General features: G+C 42.7%; 1 protein-coding gene across 1 annotated transcript in view; it reads right to left on the bottom strand.

The window, feature by feature from the left end:
* The window catches only part of selenbp1 (selenium binding protein 1), a 15445-nt gene extending 1416 nt beyond the window's left edge, over positions 1-14029 (bottom strand). The window contains exons 1-10 of the mRNA XM_060922369.1: positions 13695-14029; positions 5198-5254; positions 4999-5111; positions 4679-4864; positions 2412-2532; positions 2044-2226; positions 1751-1932; positions 1463-1541; positions 1266-1387; positions 1055-1147 (exon numbers count right to left, since the gene is read on the bottom strand). Of these exons, the coding sequence (XP_060778352.1) occupies positions 1055-1147; positions 1266-1387; positions 1463-1541; positions 1751-1932; positions 2044-2226; positions 2412-2532; positions 4679-4864; positions 4999-5111; positions 5198-5254; positions 13695-13698 (1140 nt within the window). The 5' untranslated portion in view covers positions 13699-14029. The remainder of the gene's footprint in view (positions 1-1054; positions 1148-1265; positions 1388-1462; positions 1542-1750; positions 1933-2043; positions 2227-2411; positions 2533-4678; positions 4865-4998; positions 5112-5197; positions 5255-13694) is intronic.
* Between the last annotated feature and the right edge of the window lie 2268 nt (positions 14030-16297).

Genomic DNA, 16297 nt, shown 5'->3' with positions numbered 1-16297 from the left:
GTTTATGCTGAAAAATTCTGAGGTGGTCCTCTTTCTTCATTATTCCATCCACTTTGTGCAATGAACCAGTTCCACTGGCAGCAAAACAGCCCCAGAGCATGATGATCCTACCACCATACAGCTATCCCTCCAGAAGGCTTTTTCCTTTGTCCGTGTGGTCAGCTTCAAACTTTAGTTAAGCTTGAAGGTATCAGTTTTGGAGCAGGGGGTTATTTCTTGGATAGCAGCCTCTTAGTCCATGGTGATCTGAACTGTAGACAGTGATCCATCAGCTTCCAGTTCACAAAAGGGCTGTGCCATGGTGGTTCCTGGGTTGTTCCTGACCATCCAAACCAATTTCCTTTCAGCTGAGGGTGACAGTTTGGGTTTTCTTGAAGCAAAGTGGCTTGGCAAAGTGACTACACCTCCTAGTAACTTACATACAATTGTTTGAACTGATCTTGGGACCTGCAGTTGTTTAGAAATGGCTCTAAGAGACATTCCGGAGTTGTGTACATCTGCGATCTTCTTTCTCAGAGCTGCACTGAGCTCCTTGGACTTTCCCATTTTACTGTGTGTAATGAGTGCTGTAAACAAACCCTTTTTATGAAGGCACAGAGAAGCTACCAGCTGTAGTCAATCATGATCACTAACAGGAAGTTAAGAGGCCTCGGCAAGATAAGAGACATTTTGAAAGCTTCAGCACCTCTGAATTTACAATCCAAGTGAGCATATGTAAATTTTTGACCCTGTATGTATAAGTTTGACTCTGTGTTGATTTCAGAAAACCCAAAGAAAATTAAAACTTGTGTGCTGAATTCTAGTGGGGTTTTTTTTCAATTAAAGATGTATACTGTGCAATCATTCTGCCACAGAAGAACAGTTCAAAGAAATTACTGAAAGCCCAAATATTACCGTGACATTCATATCCAAGATGACATTCATGTAACTGTATGTAAACTTCTGACCACAACTGTATCTATAATGTCTTAAAAGCTTGTTCTTAAGGTACTGATTGTACTTTCAGTCTCCATTCATGTCGGTTGAATTCCAGATAAAAATACTTTTTGCATACCTTCACTATTCTTGGGGAAGGCTGCTGTTCCAGTTCCTTGTCCTCTAGTACTTTAACAGGACCATCATTTTGAATGCTGCCTCCCAGAAAGATCTTACAACAAGAAATTTTAAGTAAATACTGTAGCTAGCAAGACCATATCAAACTTTATTTTTCATAAAGGTTTACACCACAGTGAATGGATTCTGTAATTCTCCCAGTGCTGTCACACCTGGCCCACCATACGGGGATTCCTCTTGTCAGTGATGTCATACTGTCGAATATCACCATGCAACCAGTTGCTGAAGTACAGGAAGCGATCATCCAGTGAGATTAAAATGTCTGTGATGAGACCTGAAGCAAGACACATTTACATAAACATTTTTGCTCATGAACACTCTAGATCTAAAATATAATTAAAGTCCTCACTTGGCATCTCAGGTAGGATCCAACCCTCTACTTTTTTATTTGGAACCTTGATGACTTTCTCTGCAGCCCAGTCGCCTTTCTAAGAAACAGAAACATTACTGATAAGTTTAGTCATGCTAGCCTTTAAGTCAAGTCAAGTTTATTTGTATAGTGCTTTTAACAATAAGCATTGTCACAAAGCAGCTTTACAGAATTTGAACGACTTAAAACGAGTTAATTTTATCCCTAATCTACCTAATCTTTACATAATGACTATCGGAATTTCCTGAAAATTTAACATTTGCTTGCCGGAGTCTTGTAGAAGCGAAACACAGTGCCTTGGAGTGCACAGCCCACATAACCCTCAGTGGCAGCAGGGTCATGCAGAAAGCGAATCTCTAGAGGGATGGCACCCTCTTCTCCTAGATCCAGAGTCTGCATATGCTTGTGAGTGGTCCAGTCCCAAACATGGATGCACTGTCCATAGTGACCTACAGAAAGAAATCTAAATCCCATTTTGTTCTATTGGTGATGAAAAATTATGGCTACAAACCACATCAGTAACCACAAATCAGTAGAGAATCAATAAAGAACACACACACCTGCTTTGACATCTTCTGGATTGAATCCATTGGCAAGTATTTTGGGTGCTCCCCACTCAGTGCTAATCATCACATTATGGCGTGGTTGGTACCAGAAATCATATCCAAATGGTGCTGCTTCACCAGGCAATTCCCAGTTTCCAATCACTTCAAATGTCTCACCATCCAACAACACGAAGCCACCTAGTCACAGACATCAACTGTACCGTCTACTCTACTATAAACATTATTAGGCACTCAAACTGCTTATGGGTCTTATAATAAGTACCGTTTCTTAATTACTAAGCTCTACTTCATTGTGAATACAGCATAGTCATTACTTGTCTTGGAACCAACACATACTTCAATTGCCCAAAGCTATACATTACCCTTTCCATTTCCTGAGGGGTCACCAAGGGTACTGATCATAATTTGCCCAGTGCCCAAGCAGTGAGAAGTATGAGGATTGGCCAAGCCACATTTCCAGAACACGTCCACAGGTTCTACTGTCTATTGGAAGAAACCGATTAATGGGAAATGGCCGAACCTCTTTGCATATTAAAACACTGTATACATTGGCAGGCCACTTTAATAGCAATACCTGTACATTCAGGCAGTTATCCAGTCAGTCAATCACATGGCAGCAGTGCAATGCCTAAAATCATGCAAGTACAGGTCAAGAGCTTCAGTTACACAGAATGAGGAAAATGTGATCAGTGCCTTTGAATTTCTTGTTGGTGCTAGATGAGTTGGTTTGAGTATTTACAAATTCCACTGTAATCTCCTGAGATTTTCATGCGCAACAGTCACTACAGTTTATATATATAGTGGTGTGAAAAACAACTAACCAATGAGTAGCAGTTCTGCTGGCAGAAATGCTTTGTTGATAAGAGAGGTCAGAGGAGAATGGCCAGACTTGTTCATGATAACACAAAGTGGTGCTTATAGTAACTCAAACGAGACCATCAATGATGGCGTAGCTCACTCCGGCCCCGTCTAGTTCAGAAGGAGCGATCTAAAGTGGGCCACCTTGCAAGCTATATACACTATATATAAGCTATATAGAGAAGCTATATACACCCTAGGAATACCGACCTATTTGCCAGAAAGAATCCAATATGGTGAGGAATCGACAGAGAAGAAGCGATTTTTGTTTAATTGCTCATTAAGGCTTAATTAGTCCATAACTTTATTATTAATAGTAATTAAGCAAATCTGGGTCGAAGTTATATGCACCCTAGGTACCCCTACCTTCATACCAGAAAGAATCAAAATCGGTGAAGAATTGAGAGAGAAGTAGTGATCTGTGTGGAAACTGCTCATTAGGGCTTAATTACTCCATATCTTCATTATTAATTGCAATTATGCAAATTTGGGTAGAAGCTATATGCACATAGGCAGACCTACCTTCCTGCCAAAAAGAATAAAAAAAAATAATAATAATAATAGCTTGCCTGCGACCCTGTAGAACAGGATAAAGCGTCTACAGATAATGAGATTAGATAATTCGGTGAAGAATTGAGAGAGAAGAAGCGATTTTCGTGAATTGTCAACGCCGCTGGACGGACAACACATGATGGCATAAGCTCATCGCCTTTCGACGAGATGAGCTAATAACTACTCAACCACAGTGAACAGAAAAGCATCTCAGAATGCACATCAATAATCCTTGAGGTGGATGGACTACAACAATAAAAGACCACATCGAGTTCCTACATGTCAGCCAAGAAAAGGAATCTGAGGCAATGGTGTGCACAGGCTCAGAAAAGGTGGTCATGTGTACACATGTTCAGTCCAGTTTAGGGTCTTGACCTGTCTCTGCATTGCACTGATACTATTCTGATTATTTTCTGAGAGTGTACAGAAAGTACGTTATTGCACCTTTAAGGGTACAACGGCTCGTCACTGGGACAGTACCTTCTAAGGGTATCTGTACCCTTTATATACTGCTCAAGAACATGTATGTAACTTTTAGGCCTTAAAAAGGTACACATAGGTAACTTGAGGTCAGATAATGAGCCGTAGGGGGTACGTTAGTGTAGATTGTACCTTGGGGGGCAGAAATGGACTCCTACTCTACCCCTATTTCTCAGTGTATATACTGCACTGTTGCCACATGATTTACAGAATGGGTAATTGCACAAATGAGCAAGTGTATTGGTGGTCGTAATGAAGTGGCCAGTGAGAGTATATTATACACACACACACACACACACACACACACACACACACACACACAATCATTTTCGTTCACTTTCTAGCATTTTTTGAAGTACTGTGTAGTTTTGTGACTGAGCATGTGGCTTTATACTGCGCTATAATGCTATAAAACACTTGCCACTTAAACGACTGTTACCATCCCAACACCCAAAATATAACTTGTAACTACGCAATTTATCATAATACACTGGCACTCACCACTCATGTCAAAAGTTTGTGTTGTGGGAAAACATGCCAGTAAGAATTTCTTCGCATTTTATACACTGTGCTTGATAACATGGCAATAAACAAACTTGAAACGTTCTCAAAACTAATTACAGAGAACACTTACCAAGTCAAAGCATTCATTTTGAACACTATATAGCCCAAGTAAGTGACAGTTTCCAAAGAAAGTTGCAATTTCTCTTCAGTCTGCCATTTCTCTGCAGTTCCTCACCTTGTGAAGACGTGGAGCACGGGCGTCTGTTCCCACATCAATAACATAGATCCGGGAGGAGATCAGGGAGGGCAAGATAAGCCGGTTGCGTTTTTTGGAGGGATCACCGAAACAGCTGCTGCAGGCATTCCATCCAGAGTGGTGCAGTTCATCATTCATATTGGGCATAGACAACCTGTGAACCACCTACACACATCCAATGAACACATGCATTACTAACTTGTGAATTATAAAATAAAAACAAAGACTGGTAATAGAGAAGCAAAAGTGTTAATTACTACAGCGTTGCACACACCTAACTTTCTTCTATTTTGTCTTACCTTGCAATAAGAGGGAGACTTAGGATTGACATCAACGGTTGCAAGATAGTCAGGCTTTTGGATTCCAGTATTCCGGTAAATACAGGGAAGGTAAACAATCTCCTCTCGAGGACCTTAGGGAATGGTCATTTTACAGGTTATCATCTTGCATCTCTTTCTTTGGTTGGATTCAGTGATACAAAGCTTTGTGTTCCCTTACCATTCATGGCATCCAGAGGACTTTTGTAACCTGGTCCACATCCTGAACAGGTCAGTGCTGTGGGTAGAAAAAGAACCTGATACTAAAGCAAATCCACATCAAGGCTGTCAAATAACACTTGAATATGAGTGATTCCACGCTTATGGGTACTGAAATGGGGACATGAACTTATTTTTAAAAATTCACCTAAAACCATTTCTTTTTTTCACCATCAGGTCACAAAACATGTAATCTTTAATGAATGATATGTTCAAAGATAACTTTAATTTTCTGAGATGTAATAAAAACATATTTATATGCCAAAGTCAGAACGTAACAGAAGTGTTGTGGACATGTATATTCTCAATTTTAACAATGTAGAATTACTTTTTGAAACATAGGAAGGTGATGTTTTAGCAAATATAATTAATAAACATGTGTAGTAGAATAAACATACACATTCTTTCAATAAGATTAACATGGTATATAGCTAGATTGTAATTAATTTGTAACAGACGCGAGATGGACAATCGTAACAGAAGTAATGTAACAGACATCATTTTGGAACTCATAGGCTTGACTTTGGCATATATGTTTTTATTACATCTCAGAAAATTAAAGTTATCTTTTAACATATCATTCATTAAAGATTACATGTTTTGTGACCTGATGGTAAAAAAAGAAATGGTTTTAGGTGAATAAGTTCATGTCCCCATTTCAGTACCCATAAGCGTGGAATCACTCTCTCTCTCTCTCATATATATTGTTTTATATGTTATATGTTATATATCATTCTCATCTCATTATCTCAAGCCGCTTTATCCTTCTACAGGGTCGCAGGCAAGCTGGAGCCTATCCCAGCTGACTACGGGCGAAAGGCGGGGTACACCCTGGACAAGTCGCCAGGTCATCACAGGGCTGACACATAGACACAGACAACCATTCACACTCACATTCACACCTACGGTCAATTTAGAGTCACCAGTTAACCTAACCTGCATGTCTTTGGACTGTGGGGGAAACCGGAGCACCCGGAGGAAACCCACACGGACACGGGGAGAACATGCAAACTCCACACAGAAAGGCCCTCGCCAGCCACGGGGCTCGAACCCAGGACCTTCTTGCTGTGAGGCGACAGCGCTAACCACTACACCACCGTGCCGCCCATATATATATATATATATATATATATATATATATATATAACAAATTAAAAACAGCATAAAGTGTCTGTTAAGGCATTGGGCTACCAATAACTACCAAAATAGTGAACCTAGGCACAGATTCTACAATTCTCTGCAACTCTACTGGAGGAACGAACACTCCTCCAGAAGATATTCCCTCGATCTAGTAACTATGAAACCATAGCATATGATTTACTTCATCATTCATCAAAACAGTCAGTGAGCATTAGTGCTTTGTAGATGTGGGTGTGTCATCCGAGAAGAGACCACTTCCATCAGGATAGAAATGTTTCATCATAGGATAAAGGTGATCCGTCAGTAGAACTTGCATCAGTTTAAAGTGACCATTCCCTCTAAAAGACTGCGAGTTGGCCTAGTGGTTGGCGTGTCCGCCTCTCGATCAGGAGATCGCGAGTTCTACTTGCAGTTGGGTCATACCAAAGACCGTCATAAAAATGGTACCTACTGCCGTCTGGCAAGGCATGCTGCAATACAGATGCGAGTGGGGAAGTCAAACTCTTGCAGTTACCGTACCAGAGGGCTAGCCCCCCACTGTAACCCTAGCTGTATAAGCAAGGGGCCAATGGCTATGAAAATGGAGACTGGTGCTGCACCCATACGCCTCAAAGACCTGGTTACTACTGGGACAGAAGACTTCCTGGGAAGACCAGATCCTGGCGTGAGAAGGACTTTGACTCCCTCTAAAAGGGACACATGGACCCAAACCATGCCAACAAAATATGTTCCACAGCATAACAGCACAATATTTCCTTTAATTCGTCTCACATCTGTGTGTTGCAATCTTTGCTAAAGTAATAAAATTCTCATAAAATTCCTACACAGCTTTGATAGGACTATGTTCCCCTGTAGGAATTTTGACATCTTTAAAATGTTTACACTCCTCATAAACAGACAAATTCTCACTGAAGTTTTGGCTGTGGGTGAGTAAGGACATAAAACTAGCATTAGTCCAGGGAGACAGATTCAGAGTCAGAACCTGTTCACTACCACTTTCAACTGGAAATGAAACCGAGATCATCATTCATTTAGTCATAATTAGTTAGTGAAATCTCTTAAAAAGGTAAATCTGGATTAGAGATCAATACAAATTTTGTTTTATATATAAGGCATTTGTACTGTTTTGCATTTCAAACCTTTTGCAGTGGGAGGTCATCTTTCAAATAGATCGATATTGGCCACATCCTATAGTGAGAGAAACTGGCCCCAAAGGATGACTTTGCCAAAAAAAGTCACATGAAATTGTTAAGCTAAACATTACCGGTCATTGGTTAACCCCTACAATAGTACTGGCAGCTGAGGCTTGGCTTTACAAGTTCCTCTTTTGTTTTATCAGATGTGATAAGAGTAAAGTTATTCTTTTATCACCTTTTTCACATCATGCAAAGGTGTAAAAGCTAACTGAATATCTCAAATGTTTAAGGGTAAAGTTAGTTTTAATTAAAATCTAATTTAACAGTGTGGATTGGAGTAAGCTACTTGGTTCCAGACAGGTGACACATCTGCACAAATCTGTGATACTACGATGAAAGGGGAGGGAAAAAAAAAAATCTGGCTTTCTGAATAAGTTCCCATCCAAACAGATACTGCAATCCATAATGTCTCATCTCATCTCATTATCTGTAGCCGCTTTATCCTGTTCTACAGGGTCGCAGGCAAGCTGGAGCCTATCCCAGCTGACTACGGGCGAAAGGCGGGGTACACCCTGGACAAGTCGCCAGGTCATCACAGGGCTGACACATAGGCCAAGTTTACATTAGACCGTATCTGTCTCGTTTTCTTCGCGGATGCACTGTCCATTTACATTAAAACGCCTGGAAACGCCGGGAAACGGGAATCCGCCAGGGTCCACGTATTCAATCCAGATCGTGTCTGGTCCGGTGCTGTGTAAACATTGAGAATACGCGGATACGCTGTGCTGAGCTCTAGCTGGCGTCGTCATTGGACAACGTCACTGTGACATCCACCTTCCTGATTCGCTGGCGTTGGTCATGTGACGCGACTGCTGAAAAACGGCGCGGACTTCCGCCTTGTATCACCTTTCATTAAAGAGTATAAAAGTATGAAAATACTGCAAATACTGATGCAAATACTGCCCATTGTGTATTTATGATTGTCTTTAGGCTTGCCATCCTTCCACTTGCAAGTGGCAAGTGACTTGCGCATGCCTGACATGCACTGAGATCACACACACAGTGGCTCAGTCCCAAATCACTGCTCGTGCACTTCACTCGTGCACTCTGTGAGCTGCGCAGGGCCAGAGTGCGCACCCTCCAGAGGGCACTCACTGTTCAGGGCGGAGTGATTTGGAGCGCAGGATGCCTGCGGAGCCGAGCGTATCCGTGTATTGGCGTTGCTGTGTGCACGCGAATCGTGTATTGGCGTTGCTGTGTGCACGCTAATCGTTTTAAAAACGTTAATCTGATGATCTGCTGATACAGTCTAATGTAAACCCCATCATAGACACAGACAACCATTCACACTCTCATTCACACCTACGGTCAATTTAGAGTCACCAGTTAACCTAACCTGCATGTCTTTGGACTGTGGGGGAAACCGGAGCACCCGGAGAAAACCCATGCGGACACGGGGAGAACATGCAAACTCCGCATAGAAAGGCCCTCGCCGGCCACGGGGCTCAAACCCGGACCTTCTTGCTGTGAGGCGACAGCGCTAACCACTACACCACCATGCCGCCCCAATCCATAATGTGTTTTATTAAATATAAATCAGCTAATGCACATTTCCACAATTATTCAACTGTTGAAAAGGTCAGCTAAAGGGTACACTGGTTTTATATGAGAAGCAACAGATGGAACATTTCTCAGTGTAAGAGACAGCAAGCCCTGCCAAAAGTTATACAACATCCTTCCTCTAATAAACAGAAAAAAAAAAACCCTCCAAGAGCTATTCTCTGAGTCTTTCACAATTATTTCATGTTAGTCTTTACGGAAGACAAAACCTTTGACCGTTTATTTCATTGCATTCTCTCTTTTAAAAAGAAGTTTCTTCAGTGATTTTTCATGATTTTGTATGTTTCTACTCATTTCCGCAGAGGATGTTTAAACTATGGTGCTAGGAGTATATGCTCACCATCATAAAATTACAGCTTTTCGGATTTTTATGTGCCTCAGCGAAAGCTGAGATTTTATATGAAACATCTTGGAGACAAAAAGATAAGAGTTTCAAGTTAGAACACATCACTAATTTCCAGTAAAAGGTCATGTTACAGATATGGCATGAAACTCTCTCCTTCAGTACCAAGCACTGGAATTGTCGTCGCTGAACAAAACAATATACAGTGGTGCTTGAAACCTTGTGAACCCTCTAGAATTTTCTATATTTCTGCATGAATATGACCCAAAACATCATCAGATTTTCACACAAGTCCTAAAAGTAGATAAAGAGAACCCAGTTAAACAAATGAGACAAAATATTATACTTGGTCATTTATTTATTGAGGAAAATGATCCAATAGTACATGTGTGGCAAAAGTATGTGAACCTTTGCTTTCAGTATCTGGTGTGACCCCCTTGTGCAGCAAACATAACGCTCCTCGTTTAAACCAAAAAGTTCTATTTTGGTCTCATCCGTCCACAAAACATTTTTCCAATGGCCTTCTGGCTTGTCCATGTGATCTTTAGCAAACTGCAGACGAGCAGCAAATGTTCTTTTTGGAGAGCAGTGGCTTTCTCCTTGCAACCCTGCCATGCACACCATTGTTTAGTGTTCTCCTGATGGTGGACTCATTAGCCAGTGTGAGAGAGGCCTTCAGTTGCTTAGAAGTTACCCTGGGGTCCTTTGTGACCTCGCCGACTATTACACACCTTGCTCTTGGAGTGACTTTTTTTTTTTTTAAAAACAACTACCTGTGGAGCCAAAGATAAATTTCCACATCTGTGGACCAATAAAGTATATTTGATCTTTGTTGGTCAACCACTCCTGGGGAGGGTAACAACGGTCTTGAATTTCCTCCATTTATACACAATCTGTCTGACTGTGGATTGGTGGAGTCCAAACTCTTTAGAGATGGTTTTGTAACCTTTTCCAGCCTGATGAGCATCAACAACGCTTTTTCTGAGGTCCTCAGAAATCTCCTTTGGTCATGCCATGATACACTTCCACAAACGTGTTGTGAAGATCAGACTTTGATAGATCCCTGTTCTTTAAATAAAACAGGGTGCCCACTCACACCTGATTGTCATCCCATTGATTGAAAACACCTGACTAATTTCACCTTCAAATTAACTGCTAATCCTAGAGGTTCACATACTTTTGCCACTCACAACTATGTAATATTGGATCATTTTCCTCAATAAATAAATGACCAAGTATAATATTTTTGTCTCATTTGTTTAACTGGGTTCTCTTTATCTACTTTTAGGACTTGTGTGAAAATCTGATGATGTTTTAGGTCATATTTATGCAGAAATATAGAAAATTCTAAAGGGTTCACAAACTTTCAAGCACCACTGTACAAATATTTTTGTCAACTGTGTTAGAACATTCAGGAACTATTCATCATTGAAATACACTCAAACACTGGTTAAAGCCTAGTGACCAGAGTCTATCTATCTATTGTCAACATCCTGTAGGCCAATTGGCCTGTCAGTTGCCAGACTCTTACGAGGCCGTCTGCGTATATTGTGAGCAAATTCATCTACTACCAGCTTGCCAAGTCTGTTGCAGCTTCCCCAGAGCAACAAAAACTTACAGACACACACACGGGCAACTTGGAATAGCCAGTTAACCTAATTGCATGTTTTTGGACTGTGGGAAAAACCAGAGAACCCAGAGGAAACCCATGCAGACACGGGAAGAACATGCAAACTCTACACAGAAAGACCCCTACCAACCACTGGGCTCAAACTCAGAACCTTCTTGCTGTGAGGCAATAGTGCTAACCACTACACCAGCATGCTGAGCAGCCAAAATAACGGCCATTTAGAAAAAAATAAAAAACCCAACCCCTTATACTTGTAACCATCTGTTCACAATTGTTGCCAATAATTGCCATATCATTAGTGGACACATGTAGTGTGCACAGATCCATGCAACATTTTCATGTTGCAAAGTTTAAACAAGGAAAGCACCTTAATCAGAGGAGCTCCCCCCCTTTTGTCTTTTTTTAAACATTTACTCACTACATTTAAAAATCCTTGTCTTTTCTAATAAGACAATTGTCATCTTTTTTGTGACTTTTTTTTTGCCTTCGTCATACTTCAGGCACCAAGTCCAGATGAGTGAATGATCTTAATGCATGTAAATTGTATTTTTTGTGTGTGATGGTTTGCACACATAGTTGCAAGCACAATATCTTACGTTAAAAGATGAGCAAACAAAATAACGTGCCCTTAACTCTCAAAAGTTCCATTTTGCTTTTCAAAACAAGCAAACAAAGGAGGTAAACTCCCCGATATCTCAACATAAACTGGACTTTCAGTTACATTCCATTATGTATTTAGCTTATCACAACAACCAACTATTAGTATTATAACCAGTGTTGCGGGCAGCACGGTCGCCTCACAGCAAGAAGGTTCTGGGTTCGAGCCCAGCCCAAGCCCAGCGGCCGGCGAGGGCCTTTCTGTGTGGAGTTTGCATGTGCTCCCAGTGTCTCTGTGGGTTTCCTCCACAGTCCAAAGGCATGCGCTTAAGTTAATATGGGATGGCCTTGGGCTGAGGTGCCCTTGAGCGATGCACCTAACTCCCAACTGCTCCCCGGGCGCTGTTAGCATGGCTGCTCACTGCTCTGGGTATGTGTGTGTGTTCACTGCTTCAGATGGGTTAAATGCAGAGAGGAATTTCACAAGTGTGTGATAAATAAAGTTGTGCTTTTCTTTCTAACTTGTCAGCTGGATTTCATTGCTTTCTTGGTGGACTAGTCAGAGGTGTGTGATTTAACAGAAGACTCATTTCTCTTTCGTGATTCTTTCTTGTACTTTTTAAGATTTTTTTGGGGCTTTTTTCACCTTTTATTGGATAGGACAGTGTAGACACAGGAAATGAGCAGGAGAGAGAGACGGAGAGGGACTGGGAAACGACCCCAAGCTGGAATCGAACCCGGGTCCCCGGATCCATGGCACGGCGCCCCATCCACCCGAGCCACGACGCCCCCTTCTTGTACTTTTACTTTATTTCATCTCATCATCTCTAGCCACTTTATCCTGTTCTACAGGGTTGCAGGCAAGCTGGAGCCTATCCCAGCTGACTACAGGCGAAAGGCGGGGTACACCCTGGACAAGTCGCCAGGTCATCACAGGGCTGACACATAGACACAGACAACCATTCACACTCACATTCACACCTACGCTCAATTTAGAGTCACCAGTTAACCTAACCTGCATGTCTTTGGACTGTGGGGGAAACCGGAGGAAACCCACGGGGAGAACATGCAAACTCCGCACAGAAAGGCCCTCGCAGGCCACGGGGCTCGAACCTGGACCTTCTTGCTGTGAGGCGACAGCGCTAACCACTACACCACCGTGCTGCCCCTACTTTATTTTATATAATTTAAAAAATTTTTTTAAACATTTTAGTAGACTGTAGATGAGATGAGAATGTGCATCTCTGACAGTAGGTGCATTGATGTATCCAGCCAAAGAGAATTTTATCCAATTTTCCCCTCAAGTGACATTTCTTTGCTTGGGAGTGGCTATGTTTTCAATCAACACAATAGGAAAAAAAAAAAAGACCAATTAAAAACCAAAATCAGGTTCAGACAATTACTGTACATCAACCATGCCTGTTTTGTTTATCCCATTTGACAGACTTGCAAACTCTTTTTGCTCTAACAGTAATTTATCAATGTGAGAAGATGTTAAGCATGTACACAGTATTTCAGCATTTCCTCCAGTTCTGCTGGAGTGTTTCCCATGAACACACACACTGTTTGCACTGCTCCCAAACACACAGGCTCCCAGCCAGGTAAATCAGGCGTGTTGCACCTGACGACAGAACCGTGACTCAAACCAGAATCGAGTTCGGTTGCTGTTTTTTAACGCAAACACAATTTACTCCACAAGCACTCACTTTCGGAATTTACAGTCATGTTTTTGAGCACGTCGGAGGTGCAGACTTAACAGGCACCATTAATGGAAGCACGAGTTAAAAATAAATAAATAAATAAATAAATAAAATATTTCACACATTTAAATAAATATATAAATAAAAGGAAATTATTTCATTCATGACGAAACTCCATTTCTGAAGCGCACACTACAGCCGAATCTATACAACTTGCTACGTTCACGCGCGTGTGCATGAACATACGCAGCATGAAGAAAAAGGGAAAAAAAGAAGAAAAGATGTCTACATACCCATCGTGTTCAAACTCTGGAAAAGTTTCCCACAGGAAGGAGTGACCGGATGCAGCAGAAAGTTTGTGGAAGGTCGTGAAACAACTTATTTCAAATGAAACGCGTCCTGGAGACTGCAGGAGAAACTGACGGTTATGCAAGCAGGTCTAAAGGGACACTGGCAGTGTGGTTAATCATTCATCAGCCTAGAGTTGCCACCCGCCCCGTCAAATACGGAATCGTCCTTTATTTGGCAATTAAATCTTGTGTCCCGTATTAAACCGATACGGGACGCGATTTGTTCCGTATTTTCATAAATGTCCAATACACATGTCTGTCTCACACATATCCACGGGCGCAGACAGAGGGTGGGACGGGTGGGATTCGTCCCACCCAGATTTAAATTCACCTCGTTCGGTCCCCCCCACTTATTGAGATATTTCACCTGACGTCACAGGGTCACGTGACGCCCCGGTGTCCGCCATTTTGAAGGTCAAGCTAGCTAATGTCAACAACATAGTAGTTAGTATGTTACTGTAGCAATGTTTACGTTCAGTCATTTGGATGACTGTTAAAACCAGGGGTCACCAAACTACGGCCCGCTGGCCAGATCCGGCCCGCCACCCCTTTGACCGGCCCCTCTGCCCCCCATCACTTGAACCGGCCCTATGAGGCAATCCCCAAAAGTGGTCATGGCCTATTTTTTTGAATTGCTTTTTGGCAAATAACAACATGTCTGCATCTTGTATTTTGTTGATTTTATCAATTAAAATTGATATTTAGTTATAAAATGAACTATTCATATTTTCCGAATTTTCGTCATATGCTCGCAATCAAGCAGTGACAGGCAGCGCATGCGCAGAGAACTGTTGTTAGGACTAGGACTGTTTTGGCCTCTAGAGGCCGCTGTTGTTTCCTTTTCATGTCATGTTTATTTTGGCCTCTAGAGGCCGCCACTGTTCCTGTGTTTTGTGTTTGTGTTAATTGCCTAATTATCTTCACCTGTGTCCTTAATTAGTTTGTCTATTTATACCCCTGAGTTCAGTCCTCTTGTCACGGAGTCTTTGTGCTGTTATGTTTATCTCCAGTTTCCTTTGTACTGTGTTTTTTGATCTTCTTAGCTTTTGAATTTTTGCACTTTGCTTTTCTTTTGGATTATACTCTTTGGTTTTTTTTTGTCTTTTGTTTTGCCCTGTATATAGTGTATATAGTTTAATTAAACCTTTTGATTCTTTTTCTACTTCCGCCTCACGCCTCTGCATTTGAGTCATCCCCCTGGTGGCCTAGTGGGGGTTTGCTGGATTATCACACCAACGAACCAGGTTCGAATCCCAGCAAAACCCTAACAGAAAGACTCCGTCATGACCGACTCAGCAGAGGCTGCTTCAACTGTCTACCCGGCCAACCTTCAGGGAATTATGGCAGCTTTGACACGCTTCGGAGCGACCATGGACGCTCATGGACGTACGCTCACCAGCCAACGTGAGGCCCTCGCTCGCCACGAGGAACTGCTTCAGCAAATTGGGAAAACCCTGGCACAGCTGACATCTCTGCCTGCATCTCCTGCTCCTGATCCAGTTCCTGCTCCTGATCCAGCTCCCACTCCTGCTCCAGTGCCTCCTGCAATGCTGCCTTCTTCACCTCGCGAACCCAGCCTTCCTGCACCACAGAGGTATGACGGCAAGCACAGTGAGTGCCGAGAGTTCCTTACCCAGTGTCAACTCACCTTTGAGCTTCAGCCTACCACCTACACTACGGATCGCCGCAAGATTGCCTTTGTGATCACCTTATTAGCTGGTAAGGCGCGAGCCTGGGCTACTGCTATCTGGCAAAGACAGGGACCTGAGTGCTTTGATTTCCAGCTGTTTTCTGAAGAGATGCTTCGGGTCTTCGATCAGGCAGACATCAGTACCGACGCAGCCCGAAAGCTCATGTCCATCCGGCAAGGAGGAAGCGTCGCAGATTACGCCATCTCGTTCCGAACACTCGCAGCAGTAAGTGGATGGAACGAGACTGCCCTGGTGTCAGCCTTCCACCATGGTCTGTCTGACCCTATCAAGGACGGTCTGGCCTCTATTGGATGCCCAAGTGACCTCGAAACCCTCATCTCACATGCTATTCGTCTGGACAACAGGATGAGAGAACGCCACCAAGCCTTGAGCCCCCCCAGCCTCCCTACCTCTACCTGGAGACCGTCTACCTCCTTCAGTGACTGTCCAGAACCCATGCAAGTGGGTCGTACTCGCCTCTCCGCATCTGAGAGGGAGCGCAGAAGGAGGGACAAGTGCTGCATCTACTGTGGCAAGCCTGGTCACTTCCGAGCATCATGTCCCGAACTCTTGGGAAAAGGACCGCCCCGTCCAGCCGAGGGAGGGTTGTGACGGGGCCTACCCTCTCTCCCGGACTCCCTGGTCAAGGAATCTACATCCCGGTCTCCATCTCCTGGGGTGAGTCTGTCCACTCTTGTCAAGCTTTGATAGACTCAGGGGCGGCTGGGAACTTTATGGATATTCACTTCGCCCAAAGCATCAATATTCCGACTGCACCTCTTGAAGTCCCACTGTCTGTGTCTGCCCTCGATGGCCAAGCGTTAGGTGATGGAAGAGTCACCCAAGTTACTTCTC

This window comes from Neoarius graeffei, chromosome 5, assembly GCF_027579695.1.
Source record: "Neoarius graeffei isolate fNeoGra1 chromosome 5, fNeoGra1.pri, whole genome shotgun sequence".
Lineage (NCBI taxonomy): Eukaryota > Metazoa > Chordata > Actinopteri > Siluriformes > Ariidae > Neoarius > Neoarius graeffei.
This window is presented reverse-complemented; position numbering and strand designations above follow the sequence as displayed.